The 18904-nt window shown below is 39.3% G+C and overlaps 1 protein-coding gene across 5 annotated transcripts in view; it reads left to right on the forward strand.

Moving 5' to 3' along the window:
- Positions 1 to 18904, forward strand: part of LOC128504008 (diacylglycerol kinase delta-like) — a 73230-nt gene that overhangs the window by 12346 nt on the left and 41980 nt on the right. Inside the window, exon 1 of one of the 5 annotated variants that reach the window (XM_053474222.1) lies at positions 16616 to 16755. The exons of the other annotated variants lie outside the window; for them this stretch is intronic. Coding sequence (XP_053330197.1) covers positions 16720 to 16755 — 36 coding nt within the window. The 5' untranslated portion in view covers positions 16616 to 16719. Of the gene's footprint in view, positions 1 to 16615; positions 16756 to 18904 lie in introns of those variants that run through there. 5 annotated transcript variants of the gene reach the window in all.

The following is an 18904-nucleotide window of genomic DNA, read 5'->3' on the forward strand; positions in this document are numbered from 1 at the left end:
ATCACAAGCTGTAAGTATAATAATAATAATAATAATAATAAACTATTTCAGTTCCGCTAAAAGCTGTGACGGTCACGGTGTCTCCGTCACATGGCTTATCAAGTCTTATGTGGTGTCAGTCTGTGTCTCTTAGTAACAATTAAAGTCAGTTTTGCTTCTTCACGGTCTCAGTCTCAGTTACAGCAGAACAGGTTCAGTCATTGAAAAGGTATTTGGTTTTTAGCTGTATTTACTGACAGTAATTCCTTCTAACTTTGCAAGATTGTCGGAATTTATTTTTGTTTTGAACGTTATAAAACCAATCACATTGAGAGGTAGGGTGCTAAAAATGACAGTGATTGGAGGATGGTAACTTAAGGAGTGCCTTCCCCAAAATGTTTTTGGCTTTATACTGAAGAAACCTACAATTTTATACTAGTATATACTATACATATAAATATAACAAAATTACAAGCAATTCTATTTTGGGTAATCAATATTACTTACAAGAATAACCTTATGTTATTCATAAAATTAAGGTTTACTTATTTGAGTAATATGTATAAAAAGGATATGCTTCTTAGTACACAGATTAATTAGAAAGCATTTCATGGTGTAGCAGGTCCATTTAATGTATAAATGGACCTGTAATTTAATCATTACATTCAATCTCGAAACTCTGCCAATGCCACCTGCAAATATTTCTACCCATTGACCTATAATTATACCGGATATTGCTATTAATTTTACTAACCTGTCCCATTATATCCCTCCTTGATATTTATAAATTGCAGCATATTTACTCGAATAGGTTGCCCTTGTAGCTTCTAAAATTAATGATCAGACACAAGGTAGGTTTTACTATCCATACTACGGGAGTAATCAAGTAACGCTACCAAGTGTAGTGCCTACTTACTGTTAAGAAAATTGCTAACATTTCCTGTTTATTATTGCATTGTTCTGTGGTTGAATTAGAACCCCTGTTATTTTAAGTAGCAACAGGTTGATGCAATTACGGTAATTGAATCTTTTTCAAGCTCATTTTGGAAATAGTAATATATTTGCTGTAGAAATTTAACCTGCACACTGGGCATTGTTTAAATAACACTTTTCAACATTAAAAACTTCACGTTACCTGCCTTCATTTGGTATAAATAACATGTAAAGCTGGTTAGTGCAGTAATGATCATTTTACTCCAGGCTGTATATCCAGTTACTGAGTTTTGCTTACACCTTCAAGAGTTTATGCAAGCGGTACACTATAGCCAAAGCCTACATGAATTGTTTTGTCTCTGTGTCTAAGGGGTTTATTCACAAAAAGGAGTGCTGACAGGAGAGTCTGCAGGAGAATTGTGTCTAATATCCTTCACTTCTCTATACATTGTGAAAGTCCAAACCTAGTGAGCTTCTGCCACAGGAAGAACATAGTTCACCGTGTAGTATTTATAGTTGTATCAGTGAGCTGTCAGCAACGTCTTCTTTCAAGTTGAATTATGCATTATACAGGGCCAGCTCAGCCCTGCTTAATGGGAAACCTGCCAATGTGGGTGGAACCACAACTCTCCTTCCAACCCTCCCTTTAGTGAATAAACCCCTTGGTGGTTTTGAAGCATCGTGCATTTTTAATATGTTATTAAAGCTTGCACTATATATGTGAAGGGTCTTTTTGCATTGTTACTCTAGGGCACTCTCACACTGTAGGTATAGAGTAGTTACTGAATATACTAGGTTGCTCTCTACTTGGTGCTATTAGTGGAAACATCTTCTTCTTTGAGGGTTTCTCCCTTATTTGAGTGCAATCTATCTCTCATCAGAAGGAATACTTTGGGGGGGGGCATAAAACAATAAGGATAGTCTCATTCTGTGATGCAGCACATATAAGAGTAGCTCTGTTAATGAATATTAATCAGAGTGTGTTGTTAAATGTTGCTAGGCATAGAGGGACAGTCCAAGGCTTGATATGCTAGACTTGTGAAACAATTATGCTGTGGTTGTGACTGTACACTCTATACTGGTGGATTAAAAACAATCTTTCCTTCACTAATACTTTATCCATCAAGTCACTTTAATGCAGCTTCCGATATAATCTGCTTTATCTCCTGATGCCCTAATGTAAAATGTATTTTATCACTCTTTGCTGTTCTCTCTGATAATCTTACGTTGGGCATGCATATACTTTCTGGTTGTGCTATGTGAAAATGCCTCATACATCCATCTGTCTGAACACAGAAGTATATGTGCCTCTCCTTACCTGAACACAGACAGTTAACACAACAAAACAAGCTTCCTCTGAAACCTATAAATACTGGTTTGACAAAATATGCAGAATAACATCATTTTCAATTCCCCACATACTTTGCTGCAATTTCACACAAAAATCTCTCCTCTGCATTCTATAAGGCAAAATAAAGGTGTTACAGAAATAGGGTGAATGATCTACAGTATCTGTGTTTAAATTTAAAGCATCGTGGTTTTGTGAATTTGCCTCTACTAATTTGCACCAAAAAATGAAAATTTCTTCAGCGTTCCTCCTTTTATTCTTTTTTTTAATTAGTTTTATATTCGTTTTATATTTAGCTATTTCATACTATTTTTCATTAATAGTGCAGTACATTGTATGATTTTACAGGATTATCTTCTGCAAAGAGCTTAAAACGCCTGAACTGTTGAGAGTGGGGAGGAATTAATAGTTCAGACCCTTTATACATTTGTTCTCCATGCCAAGTGGTGAGGAGTCTTAAGCGTGTTTTTGAGCTGGTGTTTCATTTAGCGCTAGGAAATCCTCTTGCTCTTCTGTATTTGCAACCCTATCTTTCTTTTTAAACTGGCTCCTACACTATAATGACATTAAACGGTTAACTGAGTTCTCATCCTGCCTCCAAAGAATTATTTTGTGGCGGATGTAAATTTAATCTGATATGTTCTTTTCCAGCTCCTGAGTGCAGCATCATTACACAGTGCAGCATGTTCAATGTCTGTAAAGAGTAGACACTGACCATTGCTTGAAAATGCTACATGTTCAATATCATTGCTTGGAAATCCATAATCATTATACAGTAAAAAACAATACATGATCTTTAACCATATATATATATATATATATATATATATATATATTTGCTTGATTATAAGACGACCCCCCCAAAATTTGAATAGGAAACAAATGTTTTACTATTAAACATTATTTCACAAGAAAATACAAGGCATGTTCATGGCCACAAAAAGCGAAAGCGAAAAGTGAAAAACACTAATATATAGAAAATGTGGTGTGTCACATACAAATATATTAAATTATCTGCATAACTTAAATGCCCATGCCGTTTGGTTCTAGTCTTTTTTACGTGTAAATTTAAGATCTGTTGAAAGTTGAAAATAAAACTTTGTTTAAAAAAAAAACCTGCCTCCTAACTTTTTTTTAAGCTAGATTCAAAACAAATTTGTCAAGCCCTGTCTTATAAGCCTTAGTCTTTTAGTCAGACCACAATTTGAGGTCCGATTATAAGACGACATCAATTATAAGACAAGGGCTATTTTTTTTTTTAAAGAGCATTGGCTCTGAAAAAACTTGTCTTGTATTTGAGCAAATAAAGTATATAGAGAGAGAGCAAGAGGGAGAAATCAATAAATATTTTAGATCAAGTGAATTATTAGTTTACATAAAATGTATTACTGTTAAACAATTATTTATTATCACTGTTTAATTTCACATTAAATTGCATTCATTTTTGTATATTGCATAAGATCTACATAAAATATTGTTGGCTAAAATGTGTTAATTACAAAAGGTATTAAATGATATCAGGATAATGGTAATTTATTTTGTGTGACTCAGCTCTTTGGACACACAATGTGGAATAGAGTTCTGAGTCATAAACTTGTCCTTCTGCTACTTTATGCAAAAGCACATTATGTCATGCTTTATGGTCATATAGTGGTAGAAGCTGTTTTACAATAAATTTGTGTCTATATATATATATATATATATATATATATATATGTGTATATATATATATATATATGTTTGTTATACATGTGTGTATTGGTACGTGTGTATATTTGTCTTTGTAAAAAATAAGAAAAACCCAACAAAAAAAACTCAAGTTGTGAAATAAATACCTAGCTCCCATTGAAACCCAGTCTGCTCTGTAGTTGCCTATTCTTCAATGGTCGGCCTAAATACCCCAGTTACTTTAACCCCCCTTCAAGACCCAGCTAAACCAGGTTCAAGGAATCCTTTCCATATTTCACTTTTTGCCTCAGGTATGTAATGTCTCTCTTGACATGGGATTGCTACAGGAAACTTGCACTTGGAGCACAGGGAACCATATTGCTTCCGGGCCTTACATTTTGATAGATGACCGTATTGGGTTCCAAATCCCTGTGCTCCTCCTTGGTAGGAGCTCAGAATGGTTGCTGCATGAGTGTATCACAGTGCCCTGTAGACCTAAAGATTCCATCTTTGGGTTTGACCCAATAACTATACTCCTCCATGAAACTGTTAAGGACCAGGAACCCGACAGACGCAAACATATAGTGCAAAACACCTTTATTAACAATAATGTAAACAAGGCAAAATCGTAGTCAAAAAGACAAGCCGGGGTCAGAAGCCAAAAGATAAGCCAGCTCAGGAACACAGAGAATAACAAAGTGTGGAAGCAAGCCAGGGATCAGGAACCAAGATGGTCTTCAGTAATAACCAGGTCATGCACAGGCATAGCAACACAGGAAAAACGCACTAGCAGGCAAAACAACGCAAGGACAAGGAGGAGGTGAACCCTTGCTGTTTAAATAGCCTAGAGGGGCTGGCTGTGGGCTGGATAATGGGCTGGTCCAAAGAAGAGTAGCCATGGTAACTAAGGAGGCGATTACCAGACAGGTGCGTAACCTGACAGGCTTTATTATTCTGGCAGTGAGCAAAAGAAGTGGCTGTAAAGCAGCCAGGCCATAAGAGAAACAAACAAACAAAGATAAACCCTGCGCAAGAATGACCAGTCAACCCGTGAATCACAATAACAATAATCCGTGAGGCAGGGCAAAAAATACTTGTACCTTGCCATCTGCTGTAGCAGAACTCTGGGATATTACATATCCCAGCAATATAGTAGGTTGTCATGGGGGACTGTAATCAAGGTCTTTGATGCTCTTAGCCAGCTGACACCCAGCTGGCAGTGGGGCAGCTCACAGTGCCCAAAAATTATTATTTCACAAAACCATCCTACAAGAAGACCTTTCAGTACTACATGTATTGAAAGACAACCTGTGTTGACAGGGATCTACAGTGCAGTAAACCCAATTGCTTTACTAGTAAAAAGCTGTTATTGTCTCTTGAATAGCCCATGCAAAGGGACATTAAGGGTATGACCCTTTATCCTTGCCAGGTCTCAGAGCCAGATTGCTTATAGGATAGGATAAGGATGTACCTAGACCACCATTTGCTTTATTCAAAATTGGAGTTACTTAATTAAAATCTTATCGTATACCAAAGTTGTTTTCTGTACCTGAAAGCAGAGTAGCAGACTTGATCTTGAACAGTTTTCTTTCTCTGTTCCATCACACGGGTCTATATTTAGCTACATTTACACACACAGGATGTTATGTGGTTTTAGGTATACAATACTATGTACTGTTTTTCCCTGTCACAAAAAAACTGTAAAATATAACTGTGATTTTACCAAACAATTGTAAATTAGAAATGGAGGTGGGCACTTTTTTGATAACATTGAGTTTACAGGTACTCATTAGGCTCAATTCAATGACCTGTCTAAATGATAATTTGTGTTTTCTGTACAAAAATTAAATTGTACAAAACAGAAGGAGAGGAATGTCATCTCTGGGGTGAGGACTCCCACGGGTCGTATGTTGTGTCAGGCTGGTAAGATGGGAGAATTGTTTAGAGAATAATATCAGCACCTTATAGTGCTTCCCTGGATGATAAGGATAAGGATGTAGACCTTTTAAGACGTGCCTAATCCCTCAAATTATCTAATCTGGACAGGGATCTACTTAATGTGCCCATAAGAGAGTTAGAGGTGCAACAGGCTATCCGGAATCTAAAAATTGGGAAAATCCCAGGACCTAACGGATACCAGGGAGCCGGCGATCTTGGGGGCGATTTACGTTAATTATAACAGTAATAAAACTATGCTCCGAATATGTATGGCAGCTGCGAGAAAATCTGTGCCACGGCAATAAATAACATTACACCAACAGTAAACATGTTTAAGGTTAAGATGACATACTTAATGAGAATAGATTGGTTGGAGACAAGCCTTGATAAAGAGAAGTGAACCCCAAATTCTTTCGATTGTGGACCCAGTTTATAGGCCTGCTTCCTGTGGCAACCATAATCCAAATCTGAGATTACCGTATTTATCGGCGTATAACACGCACTGGCGTATAACACGCACCCCCATTTTTGAACAAAAAAACTGAACAAAAAAAACTTCATCAGAATCACTGCTATCTGGGAAACCACACACACACACACACACACACACACACACAGTAAGACACACACAGTAAGACACACTCACACTAACCCCCCTTCTCAGGATCTCCCCTCTCTCTCCCTAACCCCATCCCGGTCACTTACCTTCAACTCCTGTGTTGGAAGCGTGAGGCGTTTGTCTGGGGTGCCGGCGCTTCACTGCTGAGCGCCGGCACCCGAGACAAACGCCTCACGCTTCCAACACAGGAGTTGAAGCGCTGAGGCAGGCGGCGGCGGCGGCGGCTGCTGCTGAGGCAGGCGGCAGGCGGCGGCGGCGGCTGCTGCTGAGGCAGGCGGCGGCGGCTGAGGCAGGCGGTGGCGGCTGAGGCAGGCGGCAGGCGGCTGAGGCAGGCGGCAGGCAGGCGGCAGGCGGCTGAGGCAGGCGGCAGGCAGGCGGCAGGCGGCTGAGGCAGGCGGCCGCCAGCAGAGGAGTCCTGGATTTCTGTCAGTCAGGGGGGCCCGAGAGTTGCCGAGCGGTCGTCTTCAGCAACCGCTCGGCACCCCTTGGGCCCCCCCTGACTGGCAGAACTCCAGGGCCCGGTCGCAGTTGCGACCCCGGTAGTTCCGCCACTGGCTCTAGGATTTATCGGCGTATAACACGCAGGTAGGGTTTCAGCTTAATATTTTAGTTAAAAAAGTGCGTGTTATACGCCGATAAATACGGTAATTTTACCACACAGGCTGGTACTGCCAATGGGTCATAGCCAATAGTCCCCCCAATCAGACTCCACACCTAACACAAATACACACTCTGACTTGATCATAAGACGACGAGGTAGATGGCAAGACATTGACTTGTTTTCAACATCTTATTTGTTCATTTTACTATCTTTTTGTTCATTATCTGTTTGCTTTTTTGTCTGTAGAAAAATGAGAAAATGTTTTTGCAGTTATCTCTACATGTCCTTGATCTTTGTAGCTTTTATCTGCCCTGCAAATTTTGTTGCAAGACTTTTCTGGTACCTTGTGTATACCAATGTATATCTCTGCCTTGTCACTATGTGTTAAACATTGTGTTAAACGTGTTAAATGTGCATTTTTAGTTTATTTAAAATAATTTAATGAACAAACTGGATGTTAAAAAGAAACAGAATAAAAAAAAAACATTTGAGAAAAATGCATTTCTTGTTCCCCCCATATACCATTGTGCCCTCTGATATGCCTTATACCCCCGGATATGCTACTGTGCCCTCTGATATGCCTTATACCCCAACTATGCCACTTTGCCCCCCAAATATGCCTTATAACCCCCTATATGCCATTATGCCCCTGTTATGCCTTATACTCCCTGATAAGCCACTCAGCCAAACCCCCCGTCCCCGTCCCCGTGCTCCTTGGTGTCTAGTAGGGGCAGTCGGTGATCATCTGGGCAATGCGGGTAGACAAACCTCTGCTGCTGGATGGCACTTCCGCTGAAGTTTCTATGACTGAGCCCCGGAAGGTCATGTGAGGCCAGTGCTCCATCATAGAAGCCCCAGCGGAAGTGCTGGCAGTAGCGGAGCTTGCCCTATGCTGATAGATGGCAGAGTGTGTTAACCAGATCTACCTCTATGAGGTCCACTCCACTATGAGGACCTCGACTTTCTCAGCTTGCCAACTAAAATAGGGTAAACAAATAACAGACTGAATCCAATCTATTGCCATAGGATAGTGTTTGCTATGAAGAAATTCAAAGTTATATTTGCTAAATGTGTATGCCAAGTTCAGTAGTTAGTGCCTGTTTCTTGCCTATGTGTACTAGGAGTTGCTTACTAGAGAGTATGGTTTTGGCATCTTTTTTTTGTTTTAATTAGTCTGGATTTTAGACAGCACATTAAATCAAGCCCATCTCTTTATATATGGTAATGGTAATATATTCAGTCTTATTTTAAATCCACAACACAATACAGCTGCTTGGTGATGTAGTTTAAACCAAGAACCTTTTAGAAAACCAAACAATCATATGAAATGATTTCATTATGTCATGTTAAAGTTTTGTAGTCCTTAAGTTAGGCACATACTGTAATAGTGCTTAGATATGGTGTCATATCTTGGTGCTCCAAAATGAGGAGGGTTAATGTGAAAGGGCTGTTTGGTCATTGTCCTGAGTCAGGCCTAGGACAGTTCCCAAGTTAACTACACAATATCACAAATATTGTTTAGTTAGGTTCTCTTAACTAATTTATCTAATAAATCTATTATTGTATTATATAATATGTACAGTATACAGAATTTTCATTCAGTCCTGTTACCTAGAATCCATGCAATATTGGAGACTTAAGTGCGAATCTTAACATTTGTGTGTGTGTATATATCTATCTATATATACACACGCACACACACATATGCACCTGTGGCAATATGTAAAATACATGGTGTCATCAGGCTTGTCCAATATGAACTATTAATTAATCTAACACCCTACTCGTTTTGACCTTATTTCTGCTAACCTAAAATTCAATAGGGTGTGCCCTCTTAATAATACTTCTATATATAAATGTTCTATGTTTAGAATCTAATAATGTGTATAACTTGCGGCTAGATAGCTTTCCCAGCATTCAACGGACTGCGTGATTCTTAGAAGGGATGTGGTTATTAAGGGCTGTTCTCTGTCTTGGGCACAGCACTAATGCGGATATCTGGTGCTCATGTCTAAATTTAGACGTTTAAATGAGAGGGAACCTGGCTGTAACCACAGCCTACTGCAAATTTTTTAAAATGTGACAAAATATACAGAAATAGAAAATTCTGTAGTGATTTTTTTAGCTGGTATACGTAATTAATGTAGTAATTAACATAGAAACAAACAAGCAAACTTAAAAATCTGACTGCAGATAAGAACCATTTGGTCCATATAGTCTAGTGTATAAATACTCTGACTTTATACAGTCCTTGGTCTTGTCTCACATTCAGGGTAGTTTTATACCTATCGTGCATTCCCTCACTGTATGTCAAAATTGTAATGAAATAGCATCCTGGAAGTATGTACTTCTGCAGCCCTGCATACTCAGAGGATGAGCCCCAATGATAGCGCAGCCACCAACAGTCCCTGGAAAGGAAGTTGAAAATAGAAAGTCAGCAAATAATACTCACGGTTCAGAGGGCAGGCAGCTATGCATCAAAATCAGCAAGGCAGTACACAGGTCAACCCAGGCAACAAATCAAAAGAGTGGTCAAAGGGCAAGCAGATCTGTAACAAGTAATCAAATAATCCAAAATGCCTGCCAAGTTGAAAGGGCCAGAATAACTAAGCAATGGACTATGGAAGTCTGGATACTTGTTTAATTGGCTGATAAAAGACAGGTGCGGTAATTACTGTTTGTGGAGGCCAAAGATATTGGCTTGATGGACAGGGACAAGGGAAATAGCTCACCAAGCTGTCTGCAACATGAAGAACTCCTGGCTGTAAAGGAGTCATGATGCCCAGGGACGTATTTTGGCCTAGGCTGACTAGGCTAAGGGTCAGGTCCAGAAAGGCAACAGTCCCCCAGTACAAATCAGGTACAGATCTCCCAGGGTTAGATGGGAGATCTTTGCTCTCCCCAACCGGACTATTTACAATATGGAGGATGTGCTGGCTCAGAATGGATTAAAATGCTCGGTGTGCCCTTAAGACACATTTTTTCTCTGTTTCTTGAAGGCATGGAAGGGTCGACTGGGGGTTCGACCTAGGGCTGCTTCCAAGGTAAATATTTTACTGATGACACTTGATGTCTCCAAGGTCTTCCACTTCTGATGGGAGTTCCTCTTATTTTCCTCCCTCTACCACCGGCCCATTGTGTAGTGAGACACCACACACTTCCTTATGTTACATCAAATCCTCTGACCCTCTAGTGTTTGATTCTTTTCCTTTACTTAATTAAATCTCTTTAATGTTTCACATCTCCGGCAAAACATTCATAACTTTAGTGAATTATTTCCAAAATGTCAATATCCTTTTGAATATCCTTCTACATCAAACCAATATACCTTATGGGAGATATAAGGGATCGCTTACCTTCCACATAATTAGTACTGCTAAGTCTGTAATCCCCAGGTTCTGGAGGCAACCCAGATCACCCCCTATCGGGGCCTGGCTCATTTGTCTGTCAGATGGAAAGTCTGACTATGTCTTCAAGGGGGTTGGGTTGCAACCACGATTTAAAGTGGTTCTCATGGCAGGATTTTATCGCCTCTCCGGCCTTCCTTGCTATTCTAGGTGTCACTATCTAGAACTTTCTCGACCTGTACCGGGGGAATCCCTCGTCTCTTGGTATGTGCACACATTTCTTTCCCCTAACGATTTCTTTTATTTTACATTGGAGGACTGTGATTCTCATACCGCATAAAACGTCAACCGATATACACACCTATCATGCCTGAACAGCATGCCACGCACCAGCTTTTGGTTTTGATATTTGCTTCGTTTTTTGTCATATCCATCCTTTAATCCCCAGTCGGGATTGTGATTTTACTAGTTTCCTAGCGCGGTCAGATGTCGTCACAGATACTTAGAAACTCTGTTATTGCTTCCAATACAATGATCACGGCATATACTTCATTTGTAAGACATCTCGCATATTGTATTGCTACATTGTGTTATGTTATACCTTGGATATGTCTGTACGACTCACTTCCAAATGTATCAAACTTTTATGTCATTTATCAATAAACGGAGAATTGATTAAAAAAAAAAAGTACGTTGGACTGAGCTGGCTGTGCATAATTTAATGGATGAGACCTTAAACAGATCGAATCTATCAATGCATTATACAGGGCTGACCAAGTCCATCCTGCCACAGAAGTCCACTGCAGTTGAACTTTCAAAATGGACGGTAAAGTAAAGGAATTCAAAATAATGCTTTCTTGTACATCCAGTCTTTGCTCTACATTTAGTAAATTATCCTCTGTAACAGAGACCCACAATTGAAAAAGCTGTAGATCTCAAATATCTGCCTTCTTTTATGACATGTAAAAAGAGATAGCCCTTGTCATAAGCCTACAAAAGATCTTACCTATTGACTCATTATCGTGGTAGCACTAAGTATTTCCTAATATTTTCTCAGATGTTCATCCAGGTAGATATGAAGAATTCTGACTGAAATTGTGAGTTTGTCTTGTCTCATAGAGGTGAAATGAAAATATTTAACATAAGCAAAATAAGAAAATATAAGTTTGAACTTGATATGCTGTACATGCGAACCGCCAACTATGTAGCTATTTCAACAATACAATCAGCATGTATCTGTTATGTCCCATTTAAGGGAGTTTTGGAGCGAGAGCCCAAATGCAGGGGAATGCCAACACTGCAGGAATACTGTGCTCACGGATCACAAATAGTGAGATAAACAGGGACTGTGCAAGATCACATAGGCAGGAGACAGGCAGGGGTTAAACAGGTGCAATCCAAGGTCACTGAGGCAGGCAGCAAACAATAGGTTAACAGGTACAATCCAAGGTCACAAAGGCAGGCAGCAGGCAAAGGGTTAAACATAAACAAACCAGTTATCAGGGTAGGTGAGCCAGGCCAGCACAGGACTGGGAACCTGGGAGATCAGAGGAAAGGTACTGATTGGAACACAGTAAGGAAAACTCTGATATTCACAGGAGGGTCAGAAAACCTGAGCACCGACATTGTGTTCACCTGGAGGTTTTATAGGGCTGCCTGGTCGTGCTGTCACAGCTGATGCAGTAGCCATGCCCCTTGTATGATCCATACCCATTGAGGGTAAAGGGGGCAGCACTGGATGCATGGAATAAATCCCTGCCGCACACCTGCGCCTCCCCTTATGGAGGCGTGCTGCTGCCGCGAGGTAGGCACCTGACAGTATCAGTCACACTGAAAACAGAAATCTTTGCCCCATGGCATACTTCTATCCTTAGGATGACACAGAGCAGAGAAAGCTACAGGTATGAAAATGGTTTCCTTCTACTGGTTTGCAGATGAAGCTCTGAGGTATGACCCATTTTCCTTTTACTGTAAAGTGAAAAGGAAGTGAGGTATAATATGTAAACATTGCTTCCTCCTGCCGGTACACCAACAATTTACCCCTTCACCGCCAGACAGAACCAGCGTTGTAGAGAGAAGGGGGGACATCGCTGCACCGGAGCTGCGTTGGCACTGTGGCTACCCGAAGCTGAACTACACAGTGTGGCTATTGTCCTGAAAAGCATAGCAGCCCATCCCAAGCATCAGACAACACTCATGTTAAGGTGAAAACACGACTCAGTTTATTTGGAAACACAGGGGTATTTAACCCCTTAATGTCCATTGACGTTTCAGGCACGTCATTGGTCGTTAAGTGACCGTTTTTGCGTGACGTGCCTGAAACGTAATTTCATTAAACAAGCTTAGAAAGTGATCTACTGCGAGTGAAACATTGGAAAAGTTCACCAGAGGGTCTCCAGACCCTCTAGAGAACTCTGGCTCCACTTGCAGGTTGACTACAGGTACTGCATTCAGCCATGCAAGTCAATGGAGCACAGCTTTCTAATCACAATGTGATTAGTTAAATATTGAAAAAATTGTAAAAAAAAAGTGGTAACATTTAAAAATAATTATCAGAGGAAACATCCAATGTAAAAAAAAAGTCCAAAAATAATAAAATAAATAAAGTTTATTATTATGAGCAAGTGTAAAATTAGCACTGTATTTTACCAAACATCTTGACATGGAAAGAGTTAAAGTAAAATCATTTCAAATACAGAAGGAGTGTCACGTTTAAAATAAAAATGAATGGTTTGATGGGGTAAATTGGAGTGTCTGGGCTCAAAGATAGGGCATAGGCACAGACTGACCAAAATGGGGGGGGGCACTTCCAAAATGTAGCTTTTTAACCCCAAACACCAGATTAACCCATGCATGGGTGGTATGACTGTACTCGGGAGATGTTGCTGAACACACATTGGAGTGTTGTTTGGTAGTGATGTATACCTGGAGCTATAAATTTATACCTAAAGTACAATTTGTGTGAAAAAAAAAAACCCAAACAAAATACTACCACAAACAGTGGCAAAGGCTGGTGGTAGAATCTCATGCATGGAAAGGGTTAAAATACTAGCATTTGAAATACCTTGGGATGTCTAAATTTCTAAATTATACTGTTTGAAGTGGTAAATTGAATTAGTTGGCTTCAAAGATGGGGCAATAGGACCAGATGTAAAAGTTCCAAGTTAAAAAATGCGCACTTTACCTCCCAAACAACCTGACAAACCCATTCATGTGTATCACTGTACTCGGGAGATATTGCTGAACACATATTGGGGTCTTTTTTGAAAGTGAAAGCTGTAAATCCATACCTGAAGCGGAATTTTAGTGATAAAGGAACACAAAATAAATTACTACCCCAAAGTTTGATAAAGGGTAGTAGTAAAATTAGTGCATGAAAAGGGTTAAAATACAAGCAGTTGAAATACCTTGAGGTGTCTAGTTTTCAAAAATATATAGTTTGATGGGGTAAATTGCATTGGTCAGCTTCAAAGATACCCCAAATAGCACATGGGGCAGAATGACCAGCTTTGGAAAAAAAATGGTTTTAAAATAGCAAAACGCTACTTGTACTTATTGCCCAATAACTTGCAAAAAAAGCAAAAAAAAACATAAAAACATTGGGTATTTCTAAACTCAGGACAAATAGTAGAATCTATTTAGCAGGTTTTTTCATTAGCTTTTTTGGATATGTAACTTGTGTGCGTACCCTAAATAATTACATCGAGCACCGCAAAAATGTTAAAACAGCCTCGGTCCCACTGGGTACAAAAGGTAAAAAACAGCCTGGTCCTTAAGGGGTTAAACAGTACAAGGGTTTATTTACATACAATAGGCACAACAAGTCACACAAAGTTATCCATCAGGTCCTCCTTTGCACACAGCTCAGTATTTGCACTCAGCCCAGTAGGGGGTCGCTATTGTAGTCTGTGGGGAGAATGGTAAACATGGGTATTTCCCTGACTTCTGGATGAAACCTGTTGCATCAGATCCAGGTGCAAATACTGGCCACAGAGATCTCTGTCCTCTAAGATCCTGACCCGATGGAGAGTAAAACACCCATAAACCCCCTCCCAAAATGCAGGAACCCCAAATCTGTCTAAGCTCCACAGTCTTTAGAGTCTCTTGTACTTTGGGAAACGTGGCACTCTGTGCCAGGGCCCATAGTCCATAGGAAGGAGGCTGGCACTCAGTCCCCTCCAGGAGCCCATGGCACGGAGGCTTAACATAACGGAGGCTTAACATAACCTCAGGACACACCCTCTTCCCTGATTGGTGGCTCTGCCCTTTTGCTGAAGTACCCAGAGAGGCCAGAATAATAAAGACAAATTTGCAGATTTTGCCATCAAACAGCTTGTCAGTGCCATCTTTTCCGCCATACAGCTTGTTAGTGCCCTCAAACAGCCTATGGATAGTGCCCCCAACAGCTTGTCTGTGCCATCTTGGTCACTAAAAAACAGCTTATCAGTACCCCCAAACAGGTTGTTTGTGCCATCTTGCCCATCAAACAGTTCGTCAGTGCCCCTAACAGCTTATAGGTGCCATATTTTTCCCAAAGTACTTGTCAGCGATCCAGCATGCAGGGAGATAAGTTATAAATAAGTTATAAGGGGACTTAGATACCTTGGGACCAAATGTGTGACTGGGGATTTATGTAGCAGTTGAAAGTTTATGTACATTAAAAAAAAAATTAAAAAAAATGAAGGCAAATAAGAACCATTTGGCCCATCTAGTCTGCCCAATGTACAGGTGGTGAATGTTAATGGGTAAGTCCTATGGGGGAAAAAATATCTTTGAGCAGGAAATACGGTACTGTTTACATAAATGTAGTAATTGACAAAAATCTTGTTTTATCTTAATATTGTTCCAATAAAATGATTTCATATGCAAATGTGGAGGATGCCATTGTCAGTCAAGTGATTCTTTAGGTGACTTGCCCTGCACAATACCACACTGAACTAATTCTTATGGCAATGCTTTTCTGACATTAGTCTGTGTCCGGTTGGGAATTTAACAATGACCCATTTTATTGATTACCACGGCCAGTATGTTTAGGATTGAAAGTGTTTGTTTAGTAGATTGGGACGAGATAACTGTGCTAGAACACATAGAAATTACTAATATGCAACTATCGGAAAACATATTATGCAAAAACTAGAAACACAAATGGATTTCTAATCTGATACTAGTAATAAAAAATGAGAAAGTACCCCATGAGAACAGTGTTGTTGTTTTTTTTTGTCTGTGCTATTTTGTCACATAACGACCAAGGGAGTAACGTGTAAAAGGCAATTCTCGTACCCATTAAAAAAATGTATTTTCAGCATAACAAGTTGAATGATTAAATTAGCAGGGACATCCAAATGGTTTCTAAGTAAAATAAGAATACATTTTTATGTAAAAACACAAGTCTCAGTTTAGAACATGTGTTCTGCTAAACATCCACTCAAACATTCAAATAAAATGTGTTTCATTAGCTAGAAAAATCATGTATAGGTCACAATGACAATCTGTAAGTGTGTAAGCGTCCTTAGCAAAAGAATCACCTTGCAATTTTCCTATACAATAAACTTAGTTGATTTCATTATGTACAAACTGTGCTTTTACTTTGTAATGAATGTGAGTTTTCAAGCAGGAATTGTATATAGTGTTATATATATATATATATATATATATATATATATATATATATATATATATATACTCCTATATGGGTGACTGGAAGCCATATGTTTTCTGCCCTGTCTGGTCTGTCTAGTCTAACTGCTGCACTACTCTTTAACCTCAGACATCTATTTTTAGAGTCACCACACCCGAGCTTCTACAACTTCCCTGTTTACCTGCCAGGTAATTTAAATAATGCAGTCATTATTCAAGTGTTTGAATGAAGAGGAGAGTCTCTGTGACCCATAGGTTCTGCAAGCACTTGGAGTCTAGGAAATCAGTTGTACCCTATTGACAGCAGAAACTTACATGCAAGATCATAATTGTCATTGAAATCTTTTTTGTATCTGAGTAAATGCCCAATGAGAAACCTCTCTAATGCGTTCAGGAGTGAGGAATCTATACTACCGAGAGAGTCGATGAGCGAAGACCTTGTGGATTTAAGAGGAAGGGATCCATCACGTAAAGTAGCTTGTTTGTGATTCTCTTCTTGATATTTACAAGAAGCTAGTGTTAAGGGATAAGTCAGTTTCTCAGGATTGGAGCACCAGGGTACATGGTACACTGTGGCTGGAGGCAGCAGTATTCTTCTTAATTAATGAAAAATTGCCAGCAGTTGATTTTATGACAACTACAAACCATCATGCTGGAACGGTACCTTGAAAATTCATTTTTCCAGGTATGTATCAAATGATGGCATATTATTCATTCCAGATTGTGCAGTCAATGGGGAGAAGAGAAGCTGAACATATGTTTTTTTTTGAGTGTATAGATAGTTTAGTTTGTCATGTGTTTGTATTTGCCCAGAACATATAGTTAAATCCCCAATAGACACTGCATTGTTGTAGTTAACAGGAGCTGATTTTTTATGAATTTAATGAATATATTGTAATTCTGATACCTAGAAATAAATTGATGGTTGACAGTGACAAATTTTGGCAAGACAAAGAAGGTAAACTAGAGGTTTATTTCATAGGTGAGATCGATTGGCATGCTTGGCTGGTAGAAGCCATGACTAGCCACTGGTTAAGAAGATGTAGCACAGACCATGATGCAAAGACACATACTTGATGATATCGCTTGCTATGGCAACATCCATTTCTGTAAAAATCATAGTATGTCCCCAATCATACCTGTTAGTTCTCTCAGATTGTTAGTAAATTGGTCAAACTGAAGCACAATTACTGAAAATGTGGCAAAATTAAGCAGCCATCTCAGTGCGCATATGTTCCTTTTAGTAAACTAGAGGTTTGTAATGCAAAAAAACTTGTCTGTAGACAAGGAGTTCAGTGTGCAAGTGTGTCTCACTCTTTATACTCAATCTTGGAACCTGTACTAAATATAGTAAGTAATACATCCCCTGTTTCAAGGGGAGCCTCTACAGTAATATTAGTTTATATCAAGTAATTTAATGAAAGGTTACTTAAGATAATTTTGTTAGAAAGCAAATTTTTGTCTGCACTTTGGCAGCAGTTCTCTTGTAAATGCTTTACAAAGAACAATCCAGGATGACTGCTATTTTGTTTTGATCTTAAGAAGACCATATAACGTAACATTCCAGACTGGCTACTTAAAGAATTGTCTGCCCTTTCTGGTAATCCACAGGTATAGGACAGTAATAGTTGTGTAACCTGGGGTTGCAGATTCAGTGGCGGTGGGGGTTTTAGCAATGTCAAGTATGCGCATTGATGCGAAAATATGCGTCTTAGTGTGCTCTGAGACTACGCAATGCACCCTCAGTTTGCATAGTACTAGAATTACTAACCATTCTCACAGACAGAACTTTCCACCTTGCTATTGTGATCAGATTTCCTTGATTTATGGGAATAATCCTCTTGATTGACACTTCTGTTTCCAGGGGCATTACTTCAACCCTGTAGTGTCACCTATAATCACCATGGACTCTCTCCGCCAAGGAAACGGTACATTGTCTGAGTGAGAACTGCATATCAATTATTAGCTTATAGGCTATAGTTCTGCTGTACTTCATAAGAAGTTACAGTGTAAAATACATTTTTACTAAATATATATTTGAGACCTGAACCACCATTAAGGCATAACAGTACATCCCAAAGATCATGCACTGGTGGAGACATTTCATTGTCAATAAACAGATAAGACGTTCTAGCAACCGTCCAATTTTCCATGTATTGCGTACTCTCTGATGACTTAAAGACAGGTAATGGTGGTTAGCTCCAGGGCCAACTGATTGAATGCCCAGACTCCCTTTGATGCTGCTTAATGTGCTTGGTAGATGTACACCGACCAAGGAAGGCCTGCCCAGATCCTGCTGGGATCTCTGATCACCCCCTGCTGATTAATCACAGATTCTGTGGTTAGCAATGCGTGGCTGTAGAACCCTGCTTCCTAATCAGTGTGTAATCAGTTACAGTGAAATGTTACAAAGTGAAAAGAATACGGGTGAATTGAGTTTCTTATTCATTTAGTATTGATAATAAACAATTTCTATAAATGGTATAAAAAGTTCTATCCATCTTTGAAAAATTGGTAAAACAAACATGAACAAGGAAATAACGGTTAAACAAACACACAGTTAAAGTTGCAAAAAAATTATTTTCATTAAATATTAAGCTTGTGATAATGGGGTTCTGGGGCTAAAAGAGTAAATGAATATGGATGGGAGTGGAGGAGAAAGACAAGAATTGTCATTGAAAGAGAACTAGTATCAGATATTCTGCAGGGTCACTTTGAGAATTACACAGAGACTCAAATTTTGTTTGGATAGTAGTGAACACCTTAACTTCTCACCAATGCCCCCTCTGTGCATGTCTTTGTATTAAAAAACAAAGGTTAAAAGATATATATAT

Source organism: Spea bombifrons, chromosome 8 (assembly GCF_027358695.1).
Source record: "Spea bombifrons isolate aSpeBom1 chromosome 8, aSpeBom1.2.pri, whole genome shotgun sequence".
NCBI lineage: Eukaryota > Metazoa > Chordata > Amphibia > Anura > Pelobatidae > Spea > Spea bombifrons.